The sequence below is a fragment of the Agelaius tricolor genome, unplaced genomic scaffold (genome assembly GCF_023055355.1).
Source record: "Agelaius tricolor isolate 1412-34295 unplaced genomic scaffold, bAgeTri1.0.p SCAF_10, whole genome shotgun sequence".
Classification (NCBI taxonomy): Eukaryota; Metazoa; Chordata; class Aves; order Passeriformes; family Icteridae; genus Agelaius; species Agelaius tricolor.
This window is the reverse complement of record NW_027269270.1, coordinates 16,328,047-16,344,682: the sequence shown is the minus strand read 5'-3', so window position 1 is coordinate 16,344,682 and position 16,636 is coordinate 16,328,047. Positions and strand designations below refer to the sequence as shown.

General features: G+C 41.3%; 1 protein-coding gene across 2 annotated transcripts in view; it reads left to right on the top strand.

Annotated features, from left to right (window-relative positions):
- Nucleotides 1–13,798: 13,798 nt before the first annotated feature.
- Nucleotides 13,799–16,636, top strand: part of GAD1 (glutamate decarboxylase 1) — a 33,358-nt gene continuing 30,520 nt past the window's right edge. Inside the window, exons 1-2 of one of the 2 annotated variants that reach the window (XM_071434934.1) lie at nt 13,799–14,463; nt 15,608–15,753. In XM_071434934.1, the coding sequence (XP_071291035.1) occupies nt 15,684–15,753 (70 nt within the window). In that variant the 5' untranslated portion in view covers nt 13,799–14,463; nt 15,608–15,683. Of the gene's footprint in view, nt 14,464–15,060; nt 15,084–15,607; nt 15,754–16,636 lie in introns of those variants that run through there. The other variant, XM_071434935.1, reaches the window with a different exon arrangement.

The window sequence follows — 16,636 nt, the reverse complement described above, 5'->3', positions numbered from 1 at the left end:
AGAGAAGGCTCCAAGGGAGACCTTAGAGCACCTTCCAGTACCCAAAGGGGCCTACAGAGAGTTGGGGAGGAACTTCTTGCAAGGCCAAGGAGGGACAGGACAAGAGGTAATAGGTTCAAACTAAAAGAGAGCAGGTTTCAATCAGATATTAGGAATAAATTCTTTACTGTGAGGGTGGTGAGGCAGTGGAACTGTTTGCCAAGAGAACTTGTGGCTGTCCCATCCCTGGAAGTGTTCAAGGCCAGGCTGGAGGGGGCTTTGAACTACGTGGTCTACGGGAAAATGTCCCTGCTAATGGCAGAGGCTTTGAAACTAGATAATCTTTAATGTCCCTTTCAATCCAAACCTTTCTATGTTTCTATAAATACACACAATACTGAAGAAACTTGCTACTCAAGACCTCTTTCTGCTCCTCATTAACTTAAAGGAATAACTTTCTCTGACTTTTAAGGGAGCAGGGTCTGGCCCTGCAGTGGAATTCAAACATAAAACATTGTGCCTTCCTGACAGCTGTGTGCCTTCTGTGAGGGGAGCCCAAAACCCAGCAACAAAATCCAGCTTGCTTTAGCTGCTTCAAAGTGAGAGAGCAGCAAGGGGAAAACATTTATAAATGCCAGTACTGGCAAGGAGAGCAGGGAGATGTTGGTCTGTTGCTTTCAAGGATCAGCAACTACTGTGTGTTCAGGAATTCTGCTTTTTGTTATTGAGCTTCTGAACTTCTAATTTGTATGCTATAGAAAAAATGAAGGTATCCTTAAGACTGACCAGAAAAGTTGCAGATCTTTTTGTTTAATGTTCCTAGGGGTTATTTGGTATATGACTACTGTGTCACAGATCCTTTCAGCCTAAGATTAAAGGAAAACAGCTGATTCTGTTTATAGGAACCTTCAGATCTCTACTAGATTTTATGTGGATATGGTTGTGAAACTTGTTTTAAAATTATTTCTTTATGTTTAATTTTATTTTTCAGGGGTTTGGAGTGCCAGAAGAGATAATTTCAGTTGTATTTTCTTATGAAGGGTCTGTGACTACAAATAATGTGGTAGTATTTTTAGTAAGAGTTTTTAATTTCTAAGTCTGTTATTAAAATGTTGGAAAGTGTGTTTGCTATGATAGCATCAGTAACACATTTTAGTACCTAATGATTTTATTTTTGCTTTTTAATCAGTTTTTTAAGAAATATTATTGATATTTGTATCTTGTCTTTTGTGTGGCCAGGCAGACCCTGCTTAAAATTAATAATGGAATTGTAGTGTAGTATGTGGGGTTTATAATGAGCTGACATATCCACTTGCTGGAAAATTGCTCTGACAAGGGTATTCTACTTGAGATATCTAGCATGATAACACACATGTTCCCACTCATGTCCCAAATAAAAAATGAAATTTTTTCAAGACCTCATTCCAACACCTCCTTCTCATGTAAATGTATAACTACAAATACTATATTTCAGACTTTTGAATGACTTTGCATTATTTATTTATTTATTTATGTAAACCATGCCTTTTAAACTTTTATTGTCTCACATAAGATAATCATGTAATTTTTCCCCCATTCACTAATCCCTAACATTTAAAATAATTTCTCTGTGTTTGTTTGTAAAGTTGAACGCTTTTTCCTGAGGATGTTTTAGGAAAGAAAATAAACCCCACCCACCTTAAAAGTTCAGTACACATTATATTCTCAGTAGTATATGTAATTTGTTCTCTATTCAGCTATCACATATAACAAACCATTCAAGATTGTAGTTTCCAGTTTAAATACCATTTTAATTTTGTTTACATCTCATTTTACTGTTGCTACATAAAACCATTATGAGCATGTACTCTGAGAATTGCGCAACGCCAGCCTTGTAAGCTCCTGTAAGTCGTATTTACCAATCATGGTCTCTACAAATGTGTGTGTATGCTGACACAAACATATGTGTGGTTTATTTTAAAAAGATTTTGTATTAATAGGACTGCACAGCAGAGGTCTATATAGAACATCTTATGCTGTTAGGAATAATATCATGCATTAATGTTTCTAGTATGTTTTATGGATGATCTCTTAGCATGTGACCACTGGGGTAGTAGCTCAATTTTTACCACCTTTACACTTACCTTCCAAAGTATTTTCTTATATGATCATGAATCATCTCATAGACAAATATCTTTTGAAGTACATGGAAACTCCAAAAATGCAATTCTAACTTTATTTTTGTAAACTAATTAAAATGAGAAATAGAAATAGCAAATAAGAAAGCATCCATATATATAAATTATATTAAATATACTGTGCCAGTTGTTTAGATTAACTTATTCCAGAAACATCTATAACTGGCAAGGCAAGAAAAGAAAGACACATAATGACAAAAGCTTTTAGAAAGCTTTCATTGTGTGAAGGCCATTGGTTATACTGATTTGGCAAAGTCCAGTGCTAGATGGTAGTCTGACTAAAACCAGCATTTATTTGTAAAAGTTTTTCCCCCAAAATGTGTGTTGTGTTATTTAAATGAGGGGTTTGTATAGCAATGTGGAGCAATATATTATATTTGCAGTTAAAATGTTCCTCCTTTAGATTTTGATAATTTATGCCTTGCCTAATACCTACAGCAAATAAAAATGAATTGTTTTATTTGTTTACTGTGATTTGCAGGGATATTACTCCATGACAAGGTTACATTGACCTATCATTTCATGCATCAGCAGTTCTTCTATTGCACTGATTTGATAGCGCCTAGTGGATAAAAAAGGAGCAATCCACCCAGTGGACTAAGCTAGAATTATAATAAATAGTGCACATTCTGAAGGGCAAAGTAGGTTAAGTATGGTACTTACTGTACTGGGCATGAGTTTTGTGATGTGTCAAAATTTAAGCTTTTTTTATTCCAATTTCTACATTCAAATTTTGTACTTTGATTTTATGCAGTTATGGAGGTCATGCTGTAGCTACAGTTGAGGAAAAATGTAGGGTTTTGTAGCTACTGTAGAGTGTTTTTAGGTTAGGTACTCGTGAAAGTGCAATACATCTCTTGGAATTCACACTCCTTTCTGGATGAACAATTCTAGATACTGTTGTTGCTCCTCATGCTGGAGAATTTCCCCATTGTACAGTCATATGATGTCAAATAACCCTTCCAGTCATGGTTTGACATCTGCTAGACTGAGGAAAAGGGGCTGCATGGCTTACAGCTTCACTCTGCTTCTAGAACTGTCTTGTTCCAAGCTTGCTCTCCTTGAATTCCAGCAGTAGCTCAGTGAATCAGGAGGGGCTCCATCCTGGCTGTTCTCTCCCAGGTAAGTTTTTTAACTCCTGTTATCCAAGGCGTGGGCCAAGGTGCCTGTTGTATGCAAGAGGTGAAATAATTGGTAAATTTAAATGTTATTTTAATAAGACATACCAAATCAGAGTTTAAAATTACTCTACAGTAAGATTTCTGGCTATTAAAAATAGAAGCTTAATTTTTTGCTTCTCTAATGATGAAGAGTAGACATTAGACACATTTTTAAAATCTCTGCATGTTTGTTCCATGTTGCTTTGTTGTGGTGATGTGCTAGGACTACAGAAATCTACCTGTAGTGTGTGAGGGTTTAATAACAGTGGAAAAGCAAGGCCATCAAAAATTATAATCACAAATTCTAGAAAATCTGAAATGCTAAAGAGCATAATTGTTGCATTCATGTGGTTTGCTTACTGAAGAATCCCCAGAGAAATTCATTTAAGCACACATGTAAGTTTTAGTGATCTCAGTAGGATGTGAGAACAAGCTGTGGGTGTTTACATAATCAGGTAGATCATGAGCTGTATATCAGAGTTTTGCTGGATAGATGACTTATAATAGTGATGGAGACCCCAGCAAAGGAGCCCACCTCAAGAACTTGTAGGAAAGGAAACCCTGTTCCAGTCCTCACTGGTTTACTTTCTTTTTGTTTGTTGGATTTTTTCTTTGTTTAAGTCAATATGAATTAATTGTTTCAGTAATTGAAGTGAAGTAAAAATGTGCTGTCTCAAGACTTCTTTAAAAGAAAAGGAAAAGGGTGTTCTGTTTGTTCTGCTGTTCAGTGTCTGTTCAGACAAATTCTGATGGTCTGCTGTGAAGAAAAAGACATAGTTGGTCTTTTGTTTTGTCATTTCATTTTCTACTAGAGACAGTTGTTTAAAAAGGACAGAGACCAACAAGGTAAGCATCAGCTTAGTCAAGAATCTAATATACACCTCCTTTGGTGAAATAGATTATTGAATATTTTACATTCCATTGCTTCACATATTCATGCAGTTAATTAAGTCATTCCAAAATTTCAGGTTATCCTTACATGGATTTGTGTTGAAACTGGTGAAAATTTTCACTACCTCAGGACTTAAGTAATACCATGAATATAAATTTAAAGTTACTATCTCTATTTTGGAAGCAAACACAATGAAAAATGATGTGTTTAGGGGCCAAAAGGTAAATTATTTAATTAACTTTTATAATACTGTTCGTTTTAACATACTCATCACTTAATCAGGGAAATTGAACAAAGCATGGGGTTGAACAATTTGATAGTGTATATTTGAAGTGGAACTTTAAAAAATTTCACCATAAACTTCAAGTCAAAGAAATATTTGATTTGAGGAACAAAATTCCATCAGGTGAACCAAAATGTGAAACAACTGTTTTGAATTTGCTTTTCAGAAGTGGCAGTTCAAGCAGTACCATGGTAATATGTCTTCAGTTTTGCAGCTGATCTATTACATGCTTTTTTAAGCAATTAGAGCTCAATAATACAACAATTTGTCACCCAATTAATTTTGAAAGACTGGAAATGCATGGATGAACTATTTAACCTGTGGTTCACTTGGCACCATTGTAATTTAGATCAAATAAAACATAGTATTGGGTGAGCTACATTATGGGAACTCAGCATCTTCATGTTCTGTGACTTGTCCTATAATCTGTTTTTATATTTCTATTTTAACTATAGGTGAATCTATAGATAAATAAATATAACATGCCTTTGTTTTGTATAGAATGTTTAAATTCATTACAATTAGAACCAGTAGTTGAAAAAACATTTGTGAAAGTGTTTCTCCAGGGACCATTCTGTGCCCCAGCAACAACAGAAAGTGTGTCAGGAGCATTAATGTATGTGGATTTGTGAATTGTATTTCCCTTACTACTTGGAAAACTTAAGCACTGCAGCTAAAATTCTTACAAGGCTAAGAGAAAGCTATGAGCATGTCAAGTATAAACCATACTGTGTGGTTTTTTATCCTTCTGGTCTTGAAGTCATGTGTGTATATGTCCTGTTATTTCAGTGCACCAGAATGCTGCTTCATTACAGGGTTCTGTTCCTCCTGGGGAGTCACAGTGTGAGGGAAATTTCAATATAGGCAATGTACTGAGGCCTAATTTCCAGAATTTCTGCACTTGTATTCACAGCACATGCTGACTCAGATTTCGGTAATTTTGAAGAGGTGTATGAATTGTGGAATAATACAATAGAATCATAGGATAGTCTTAGTTTGGATGGACCTTAAAGATCATCTAGCTCCAACCCCCTGCCATGGGTAGGGACACCTTTCACTAGACCAGGTTGTTTAGACAGCTTTTCTTTCACAGACCTAGATTTACTCAAGATTTTGGTTTATAGTGAGAAATGCCCATGCTACATTGTGTCAGTCATTCCTATGATTTCCCAGTGACAGCACCCGATGAGAAATAAATTTCTATGTTTTGCTATGTTTGCAAAGCAGCACAACTTTGGAGGCCCTAAATACATGATTCTCAGGGCTATATCAGTTTCTCTTTCACCTGCCTGACTGCTGTCACTTAATTTAATGGTTGGCTTTGGTATTTTATTCTTTGATGTCTGTTGCTGTTGTTGCCTCCAAGTGACTTTAGCTCATTTCTCCTGGCTCCCTGTTCATTATCTGGTCACAAGCTCCTGCATGCATTGTTTTTTAGGATGGGGAAGGGAATCTTCATTTCAACTACTGCAGCTGGGTTTTGTAGAAAATGCAGTAGAGAAGGAAGATGGATAAGAGGAGATAGGATGGCAAACCCCAAAATACTGGCACTTTGCTATAACAAAACTAACAAAATTTGTGTTAGCTTTTGAAAAATTACAATTGCACAGCCATTGTCTAACAGAATCTTGTAGGATGTAATTAGAGCAATTTTCATCTTCAAATTTATTCTTCTCTGTGAGATTTTTGAATTTGGTTTTGCTCACTTTTTAGTGCATATGTGCAAGTGGTATGCAAAATAATATGAGATTTTAATGTTTTGCCATTGTGGAGCAATAGCAAAAGTTCAACCTGGTGTTGAATTTGCTATGTCTGTTTTTCTTCTATTGCTTGTTTTTGAATTTGTATTTTTTCCTAAGAGAAAACAATTTGCTGAAAAACTAAGTGAATTCATATGAATGCTTTTACTAGTGACAGGAAAAAAAAGTGGGCTGGGAGTCATTCTTCTTACTTTATAAATATGCTTATTTTTCTGGACTGGCATTAAAACTTGAAAATGATTCAGATATGCTCTTAAGAGTCAAATTCCCCTTTAGTAGAGTAGCTCAAGAATAGATCATATATAAAAACTCAAGATGGTTTACATTTTATACTAATATCTTTGCCATTTTTAATGCAGACATCTATGTGGGATGTCTGCCATATGTATTACCTCAAATCAGTTGGTGTCCACATGGTGAGGACTAAGTGAACCATGTTACAATGCAGAAAGAAATAGATAAGTTAAAATATTTTTAGAAGTTTGGATATACATTGGCTGACATTCCTGTAAAAAAATATGCATCTAACTTGACAGATAGTGTTACTTTCTGGTTTTAAGGTGGTGAAAAAGTACTTTGATTGAGGCATGCCACTGCAGGTAAGGCTTGTACTCAACTCCTACTTTATTTACGGGGGTTTTTTTAGATATTAATAATTTTACTGTACAAAACCTGCAGTTATATGGGTGTGGAGAATTGGACTGAGCGTAATCACATTCAGTAAAGTTAACTAATGAAAACCAAACACAGCTAACATGCTCTTCTGGGGTAGACAGGAGAAAAGATATCATAAACATATTTTATTTAACACATGAGTACATTAAAATTTAGTATTGCTTTTCACTGCAGAAATTCTAGGGCCTGGTAGTAGTATTTAGGACTATATAGTAACCATTTCATGTTATAATATTGTGTATATTTCTTTTACCTTAGCGTAAGAAAAATCTCTGTTTATCAATGATGTGTCTAGATGATAGTTAATGAAGTTTATAAGTCTTGGAGAAATAACAGGTTAATATTCTCATGCTTAGATATGTGTGCCCATAAAAAGAACTTCCATGGATTTCTTTCTGCCTTTAGCCAAAGTGATATCTCTGTGTTGTGTTATTTTCCTTTCAGTAATTCCTGATGCAGGAATAATAGGATAAACATGACAGAGAATGGTGATCAAAAACTTGTGTCTCTTAACAGGGCTTAGCTTTGTAGGGTCTGTTTCTTTGTCTGACCCCAGCATCATAAAGAACATGAAATCACAGGTTTGGAGATTAATTACTTAAAGAGATCTTCCTGTGTTGCAGAAGTGCCTTTGTAGGTCTCCAGTACTTTATCTTGGTCCAAGGTACAATATTCCAGTATCCCAGTGGCATCTTAGGTCATTCCTGGAGTCACTGTCATTACCAGTGTACTCTTGTTCTTCTGTAGAGAATTAATGCAAAGTGAAAATTAAGGATAATTGTTGGGTCTTGTATGGTTTTTGAAACGATTTTGTGTCTTTTGTGCTCAGTTAGTTAGCTGGCTGGCTGGCTGGTTGGTTGTTTAAAATATGCATTTTTAAACTGACTGTTGACTAAAAACCATTTTAAAATAGCAGATCAATCTGTAGTGCCTTTACTTGAAGAAGAATTTCTTAAATTTCTCAGGAGTTATCCTTCACCCACCTGGATCCCATGCTGTATCTTAGGAAGATTCTATTCACTCACTTAGACAGTGATTTTTTTCAACATGTTAAAACCCAGTGAGCAGAATGCAGTCCTGCTTACTGCACCTGAAGTCTGCTGCAGCATTTTATACAGCCTGTATCTAGCAAGCAGTGGTTATGTTCATATCTGATGACATTTAGGGCTAATTTACACCAATACACAAGCCAGATTCCATATCTAACATTTCATATTCTGGAGAAGGAAATCCTGACTCTTTAACATTCTAGAAAAGCTACATGTTGTTCATTCTTGCAGTTCTTCAGATCCCTAAAGCCTCTGTAACATAATTTTCTCTGAAGGAGGATGCCAGTGGAACATCTGTAAACTTTTCCATGTGGCATGACTAGCTTGAGTGTCTATATCTGACAAATCTTTCAGCATTTTTGCTAGCTCATGTTACTTTTAGTGGAGTTGAGACATTTGTTTACACAGATTAATAATCTCTGAAGAAAAAAGATGCCTTTTAGAAGAATGCTGAGGAGTGAAGTCCCAGGTTGGTGTTCTGTTGCTGGTGTTCTCTCTGTAGCTGGAGAGGAATGCAAGCAGCCTTGTTACCTTTGTTACCTGTCCTGGGGAGAGCAGAGCAATTGGAAACCAGAGCATGATCCATTGTGCTCTCTTGACTCCCTTCCCAGACAGTTCCTTTAAAGCCTAGCAAACATTAAGTATCCCTTAAGATTGCAAAGAGAGAAGTTATGCTTGATTCACTGCTCAGAGCGGTGCTGCTCTTTATCTCCTGTGTATTTGCTTTTAAAAACTTTGTTGTGGCTAAACTGTTAAAGATAGCATGGCTAAATTCTGTCCCCTGTTCTAGTGCTGAGTTGCTAATGCTGTCCCAGATGACAGCAGCTCTGTTTCTTCCTGTGGTTGTCTTCTTCAAGTGCAACTATCAGAATACCATCAACAGGAATCAAGAGCATTAGGTAAGTGTATGCTTGCAGAGGAGTTCTGAAAGGCCAAAGTGGACAAGATTTTATTACATAAATAGATTGGAATATGTGTCTGTAACAAGTCAAGTCTAATCTGATTTTTCTGTCTGGGAGATGTCTTCAATTTGAATTACCTTTCTCTTAATCTGGGAGGAGTGGTTTTGTCCTTAAAAATGCCCCTCAATATTTTCATAATCTTCCATACTTGTACTGAGTAGAGAAGCCCATGTAACTACTGATTGCTTTGCTTCAAGTTCATGCACACTTCTATTACCTCCAAATAGGAGTCTGAGAGTTGTAAAAATGCTAATGAAATCCACTCAGAATAGGGAAGATGAACTACTCAGTCTAACAGAGAGAAGGGATTTTTTTTCTTACCTGTCCATCTGTTTTTTCTGTTGGACGAACACATCTTGGTAGACAAGCACATATCACTGTACTTTTCAGAGTACAGTGTGCCAGTTGTCCATCTTTGTAGCTGTTCCTACCATCCTGTTTGTGTTTCTGTGCTTTGATTGCACCATGTTAAAAAATGTAAGTATTGGTACTTTGTTTAAACTCTGTATTTCAGTCAGGTGCACTCAACCTTCCATTTTGGAAACAATTTTTTTTTTTCTGTTTCTGTACTATTGTAGCTATAAAGAAACCAGAAGAAGGAAGGGTTTCAAATGCAGTGCTGTGGGAGGTCTGCTATAGCCATAGTACTGATGGCAATCCAGGGCAAACGAACCAACTTGTCAGGGCAAAACCTGACTTGTCCACCAGAGAGGAAAGAGAGGGGGGGAAAGGGGAAAAAAAACAAAACTAAGCAAACAAAAAAAACCAAAACAAACAAAAAATCCAAAGAAAGCAACCAAAACAAAACAAAAATCCTAGGTAAGGTCACAACTCTAATGATCCTGAAAACTTTTGAGACTTGCAAAGCCCGCACCTGAAATTCAATTATGATTTGAGAAGTGGGGTTTTTTTAAAGTAACAGAAAAGCCCATGCTTCTTGTTCCCTGAGGATTATTTATGAAATATGCTTAATTTAAATAATCATGTGTTGAAAAATCCCAGAATCCAGCTCTCCAAATTTGTTCTGAGATTGGAGAGTCAAACTGCACAATCTCCTGCAGCAGCATTCCTGAAACTGCTGAACGTTCTCATTGTAAACTGATGCCCTCCTATGGGATAAAAAGATATAATTCAGTGATATGTATCAATTATAATATCATAAGGGGAAATATATCCAGGCATTAGCTGTCTTGGCTCTACAGGGTTACTGGACGAGATGGGAAATAATTTTCCTTTCAGACACAGGATAAAATTGCAATTTCCTAAAACTGGTAGAGAGTGGACTTACTGGTGTACTATCACTTCTGTTATTCTTTCAAGTTGCAATCACAGTAACATAACTTAAGTAATTTTGTTTGATCCATCTTGATAAAAAAGGTTTTATTTTGTTACAGCTTGGGAGTAAGGGGATTCTTTGTTTCTTTCCATTTTTGCTTGGGGGTACTGGGAGTTGGAATTTTCTGCTGCTATTGTGTCAGTATGTGGGTTGTTCTTTGGGATGTTTTTCAGATGAAGCAGATCAAAATGGACCACAAGACATGCCAGCATGGATCAGAAAGGGGACATTCTGAATCAAGAAGCCACAAAGTATGTAAAACAATGTGCTTCAGATTAGACTTTTCTAAATGCCCTTCATCACAGCAGTGCTGAATGTTCTCTCTGGCAGTTCATATTGAGCTGTCTTTGAAATTTAAGTGATGTACATGATCCTTAAATATGGGCCAGTTGGGTACATCAGTGCTGACTGTTCATAAAACCCAAAGCAAACATATCATTCATCTTTGATTACTTTTTGTCAAGTTACAGAAAACAGCAAGTTACCTGTAGAGTAGGAGAATAAATCCACAGACTTCACCAAATTTCTATTTGTAGAATTTTCTGGACAGGGCCAAGTAATCCAAATAATCAAAGCACTAATTTATTTTCTCTCGGCATGTTCATTTTTTTCATTACAGATATATAGGAAGTTATTATCTGTATTTTTAAGTACTGAAGATGATAGCTGGAAAAGGTCTGAAACACTTAGTTTTGAACAATTTTCCAATTTTTCTATGTCAAGAGTTAATGAAATTTATTATTTCAATTATTCCATTTTATCTAAGATACAGGTAAAGTAGACATTTTTGTATACCAGAAATCATGGAAAAAGAAAGATACTGGATGCAAGAAATATATTTTGTAATAATGTATTGGATTACAAATTATAGCTGTATTACTAAAAAAAAAAAAAAATCACAGGCTGCAAAGACAAAAATACAAACCCACAAGTCCAGAAACATCGTAGATGTTCTCTGTACTTACTATTGTATACAGTTTCAAGGGAAGAGTTTGCCTAATCCCAGCCTGCTAAAATATTCGTAATCCACACAAAATGGCAATTAAAAGGCAACAGAGCATTTATGGAGGGAGCCCTCCACAATAATAATAATGATCACCAGAAGTCAAATTTGCTGCCCTGCCTGCAGATAAAAGCATATATAGCATGACTGTAGTTCAGAATATGAAGAAATAAGAAGTGTTATGGCACAGGGACTTCTCTCTATTTGCCTCTCCATTTCATGGACCTATATTGTGACTTCCTTACAGTGTAGGCAGGAGGCGCTCATCTCTCTTAAAATATTGTATGCATCTCCAAACACAGTGACTATTCAAATCTACAGGCTGCAATAAAAATAGTGGGGTTTTCCGGCATTGTTTATATCTCCACATCTATTAAAACTATATAATTATTGAGTAGACTTTGTTGCCAAAGATATTTATTGCATCACGTTCATTCCTTTGCTGATTCAGGGTATTCAAGATTCATATTTTAGCATGTGCAGTTTGTGGATGGAGGTGAATTCAAGAAATACCCCATGGTCTGGCTTTTTAAAGTGAGTTCTAACTGATATGCTGCTTACAAGCTTCAGCTAAGGGAGTTATATATCTTCATCCTACTGCCTTGATGATACAGTGCATCAATGGTTTTTCTGTGTGTTTCACACCCTCAGTAAACATCTGGATTCAAAGCAAAGCCCAAATCTTCTGGATCCCCAGCTGCGAAGATATTCTCTGTAACCTGTGCCTAGAATGCACTCGAGCAGTAGCCTCAGGGAAGGGACAGTTACATGCAAGGAGAAAATAGCAGATTGCTTGAGCAGCACAGCTGGAGGGGAACACTTTGAACTCTCTCGGTGAAAGCGGCACCTCTCTGAGTGCCCTAGCCTGGGCGTGTACAGCCTGCAAAGGTGTTTCAATGATTTCAGTTGGTGTGGCGAGTTCTGAATGAAGCCGCTCAGCTGGAGTGGTTCGGGTTTAGGCCGGATTTTCAAGCGGGTCCTTTGCAAATAAAAGTCAGCAAGCGTTTCCAGGCGTGCTGTACAGCCACGCTGTAGATGAGCGAGGGAGGGACGCGAGGAGCCGCAGGGTTCGCTGCTTTCCCCTTGCCGCCGCCGGGGCCAGGACGAACAGCTCGTGGTGAGCGCGGGCTCGGAGCAGCCGCGGCCGGGCGGGCTCTGCGAGCGCTGTACGGAGCGCCTGCCTTGAGGCGCAGCGCCACCCAGAGGGGCCGCGGGGCGGGCAGCGGGGCCGGCCTCGCTGGGGTTCGCTCTCGGCGTCCTCCTGCACGGCCGGGAGGGAGCGAGCGCTCCGCACACCCGCCCGGGCCGTGGGAGGCTGCTGCCCGCGCCCCCCGACCGTGCTGCTCGCCCTGCCGGAGCTGCGGGGCCGGGCCGGAGCGGCCGCTGTCCGCGGTGCTGAGCGGAGCGCCGGCAGGGGAGCGCCGCGCCGCCGGGCTCCTCGAGGTGCTGGAAAGAGTCGTTGTCTCCAGCGTGACCTGGAAGGCTCGCTGACTTCATTGTCTGGCTCCTTCCCCTCCCGGGCCTCAGATTCTACAGGGTTGTAAAAATTTATGTTAAACCATGTCTGTTTACTCCAGACACACGCACTTCTGGAAAGCCAGAAGGGAAGGAATAAGCGTGTCGGGCATCCACCCGGCGGGGTCGCGCTTCATAGTGACTGATGGCTTAGGGGTTCTTTGTGTGGTGTTTCATTGACTCTTTGTACTGCAGTCCTGCCATGACTTCCTTTGAACGTTTGTTTACGTTTATAAACATGATTAGTTATAGATATATTATTATTTCTCATACTCCGCACTGAGCGAATGCCTTGCTCAATTGGTTGAAACCAGTTTTAAAATGATGATATGAGAAAAGGTCGTGTTAGCTAGGGCCATTAATATCTGTAAAGCTATGTTTAAAAACTGGCCCTTGTGCTGTCGGTGTTTTTGTCACACGTCTAGTTCCTAGAGAGTAAGTGTGCTCAACAAAGCAGTCGTCTTGGCTACTTAATGCTGTCAGTCGGACGGTTTCCTTTCCCAAACGGGCTTGTAAGTTTTTGCTTTTCCCTCGAGTCCTTCAGAAAGGACACAGCCCTGCTGCTCGTTGTGCTGCCCAGCGTCTCCTGCACTGGCTCCATCGGGCTGTTTCCCCTCCTCTTTTCTCATTGCGGATTCCTCCCAGCCCCTTACGTGACATCTTTTTGAGAAGCTTTTGGTTTAGGCATCTGCGTAGCTACCGTGGCATGCTGAAATACAGCACCGCGGTCACAACCACAAAATGTTGGCCAAGCATATTCGGAAAGTGGGATGGAGTAACGCAGACCCGGGGTTGTCAGGGGTGCAAAAAGCTTCTTATCTTGATGCTTCTGGTTTTAGCAAAGGGATGTCTGGTATAAAATCGTAATGGCAACACTGAGGGCAAGTCACAGGCATCCAGGTGTTCGCTGCAGCGGTACCCGTGCCTCTGCCACCCTCTGGCGGGAGGAGCGGGGCGAGCCGCGGGAACCGCGGGCTGAGCCAGCGGGTCACATCAGACCCTCGGCACGGCGGAGTGGAGGACAGGGGGTGTTGCTAAGCTACAATTCACACGAGCCCCGCCTGGCTCACTCGAGTCCCGCACCACGCTCAGGGGAGGGCCGGGGCCGCAGGGACGGCCGGGGCGGGAGTTCGGCCCCGTCGCCTCAGCGGTGCGCCGATGTGTGCGGTGCCTGTTAGCACAGCTGGCGACCTCGGGTCAAGCCGGTGCTGTCTAGGGAAAGCCTCTGGCTCCGTCCGCACGAGGGGCTCAGCGAGGGGCTCGAACGCGGAACTGCCTGCGTGGGGTGCCGCCCCTGCCGCGGCTGGACAGCCCCACCCGCCGCCTCGGGGCGAAGCGGACCAGCGGCAGCCGCCGGGGCCGGTGGGCCGCCCTTCCCCGCCCCAGCCCGCCGCCCCAGCCGTCCCCAGCCCCCGTGCGGAGCGGCGCGGAGGCGGTGGCGGCAGTCCTGTGACTCATGCCTGCGTCGAAGCAGATCAACCGGCGATTCACGCTTTTAAAAAAGCAAATCCGAGCACTTCTGGAAAAAAAGGTCATCTCGCATTAAATTCCGCGGCGCGATTGGTATTCCGACGTCGTTTCTGGCAGAGTTTATAAGCGGCGGGTCGCTCCCAGGCTAGAGTCGCCCTGCCAACCTGGACTACGGCAATAAGAGTGTCCGCTCGCTCCCTCGGTAAGTGTCCTCTAAACAGCATCCTAATTTTTTCAAAGCCTTTGGGAACATCTGGAGCTTTTTTTTCTCCCAAAAATCGGTTTTGGTCGCTGTCGTATGAAAAGAGGAATAACGGGTTTTTTGATACAGCTACCGCCCTAGACATAGTGTTAACCTGTTACTTCACCTCTAGGCATTGTCTAGAAAATACCTTCTGCTTACGGCTGTTTTCTTTCTCGTCTTAAAAAATTTAAATGCCTGTTTTCCATTGAAATCATTGATCCGTTGCATTTATACGCGGGTGTAAATCCACCCAGCAGTGGAAATGAATCGGTAGCTACCGGTTTGAAAAAAGCTGCTAACAAAGAAAGCATTCTTTCGTTACCGCGACCTTCATTTTCTTTGCAAGGGGAAGAAAATAAATCGCAGGTAGACATGGGGACAAAGAGACGAGCTGGGCAGTGACCCGGCAATTCTCGATCAGCGACCCTGTATTGGTTATTGGAACGCCGTGTCCACCAGGAAAGAGTTGAACATCTGGCGAGGAGCGAGGGCTGGTCCTGAACCTTCCTTTCCCCAGACAGACGTGCCTCTCCTGCCATTTGCGCCGCTAAAGCGAGCACGGGCACGGGAGATCACTGGTTAGTGCTCGAGCACAGCGTGGCCCCGGTTTGCTGAAACATGTGTGTGCAAATACACATGTATGTGGCGCCTGTCATTGGACCTGGGCAAAACGCACCTTTGTGGTGGCGGGGTTTTATCTGTCAGTCTTTCCTGAATGCTTTAGCCTGACGTGTGTTTGGTAGAGCCCAGAAGCGGGCTGTGTTCGGGATTGTAGGTCGTTTGGGCTGGTGATTTCGAAGCCCGCTTTGCACGTTGGTCTCCATTTGATGCGAGCCATATAACTGCCCTGCTCAGTGGCCACCGATATAATTGCTATAGGCTTCATGCTCTGCTAAATCCGTCATTCCAGCGCGGGGGGTAGTGCCCTGGAATCTAACGAAGGGAAGATTTTGCTCTTCAGTCTGTCGAGGCATTTTCCCTGTTCGGCCGGTCCTGCCGCCGCCTCGGGACCTGCGCGGCTGCTGCCCGCTGGCGTCTGGACGGGACTGTGGTGCGGTGCTCCAGGAGACTAGACTACTAAACCCACTGTTCTTCCTTCCAGCAAATTCCTTGCTGCTCACCCCTCAGAGGAATATCGAGAAAATACGAGCTCCGAGGACTGGGGCTTTTCTGAAAGGATGGCTTCCTCCGCTCCCTCGTCCTCCAACGATGCTCCGGACCCCACCCCACCTAATCTGCGACCTACAAGTAGGTTTTAATATTTTCCTCGTTTTAAGTGTTTTGGAGGCTTTCTCCATTTAGGCTCAGAAAGATCAGTTTCGAAACGAAATGATACATCTGTGAAGCCCAGTTCCGCGCCATTAAGCAAGGTGCGGAAAGTGCTCTACACAAAGAAACCATCTTCCTACTGGGAACAGGAGAGGTCGGTCCGTGGCGAGTAAAACGCTGTGAGAAAAGCCCACCTTACCGGCCAACATTATCTTTATCTTACAGCCACGTTTGAGAGATGCAGACAATAAACTGACCTCCCAGATGGACAAAGAAATCGGGATGTTGGAAGGGGTGCGGAGAAAACGAATCAGTTAAAGGGCGAAGTTACACCAGGGTATTAAAGCAGGTGTCTCCCAGCTACATTTTATAAATGCTAATTCTGCAGCTTCTTTTCAGCCTACGCTGAAGCCTGTAATCAAGCCAAATTTGGATGCTAATTGCAGCTTTTCAAAGCGTTATATTCCTAATTGCTCTGAATTCGCCTTGAGTTATTGAGGTGTGAGTGGGAAGCAAAGGCTGCTGCAGGTGGATAGAGAATCAGTTTATAGCCCTGCCAGGCAGTTCAGACCATCGCCTACAGGAAAAAAAATTAAAAACAAAACAATAAGAGGCTCGATGCTATGAAGCATCAGAGACAAAGAGCGGGCAACAGTAAGAAATGAAAGGTTGTCAGGGACAGCAGAGCGGGTAATAGCTTTTACCCTGAAAGAGCTACGAGACACGAGCATCGAAGTCATTATTGTCATTATTCTGAAACTGGAAAAAACGGGGAAGGGGGCGAACGGCAGCACTGGGTCTTGTTTCAGGCGCGCATAGCAGGCGCTGCTGCCTTCGACTGAGGTGCCACACGCAGAAATCG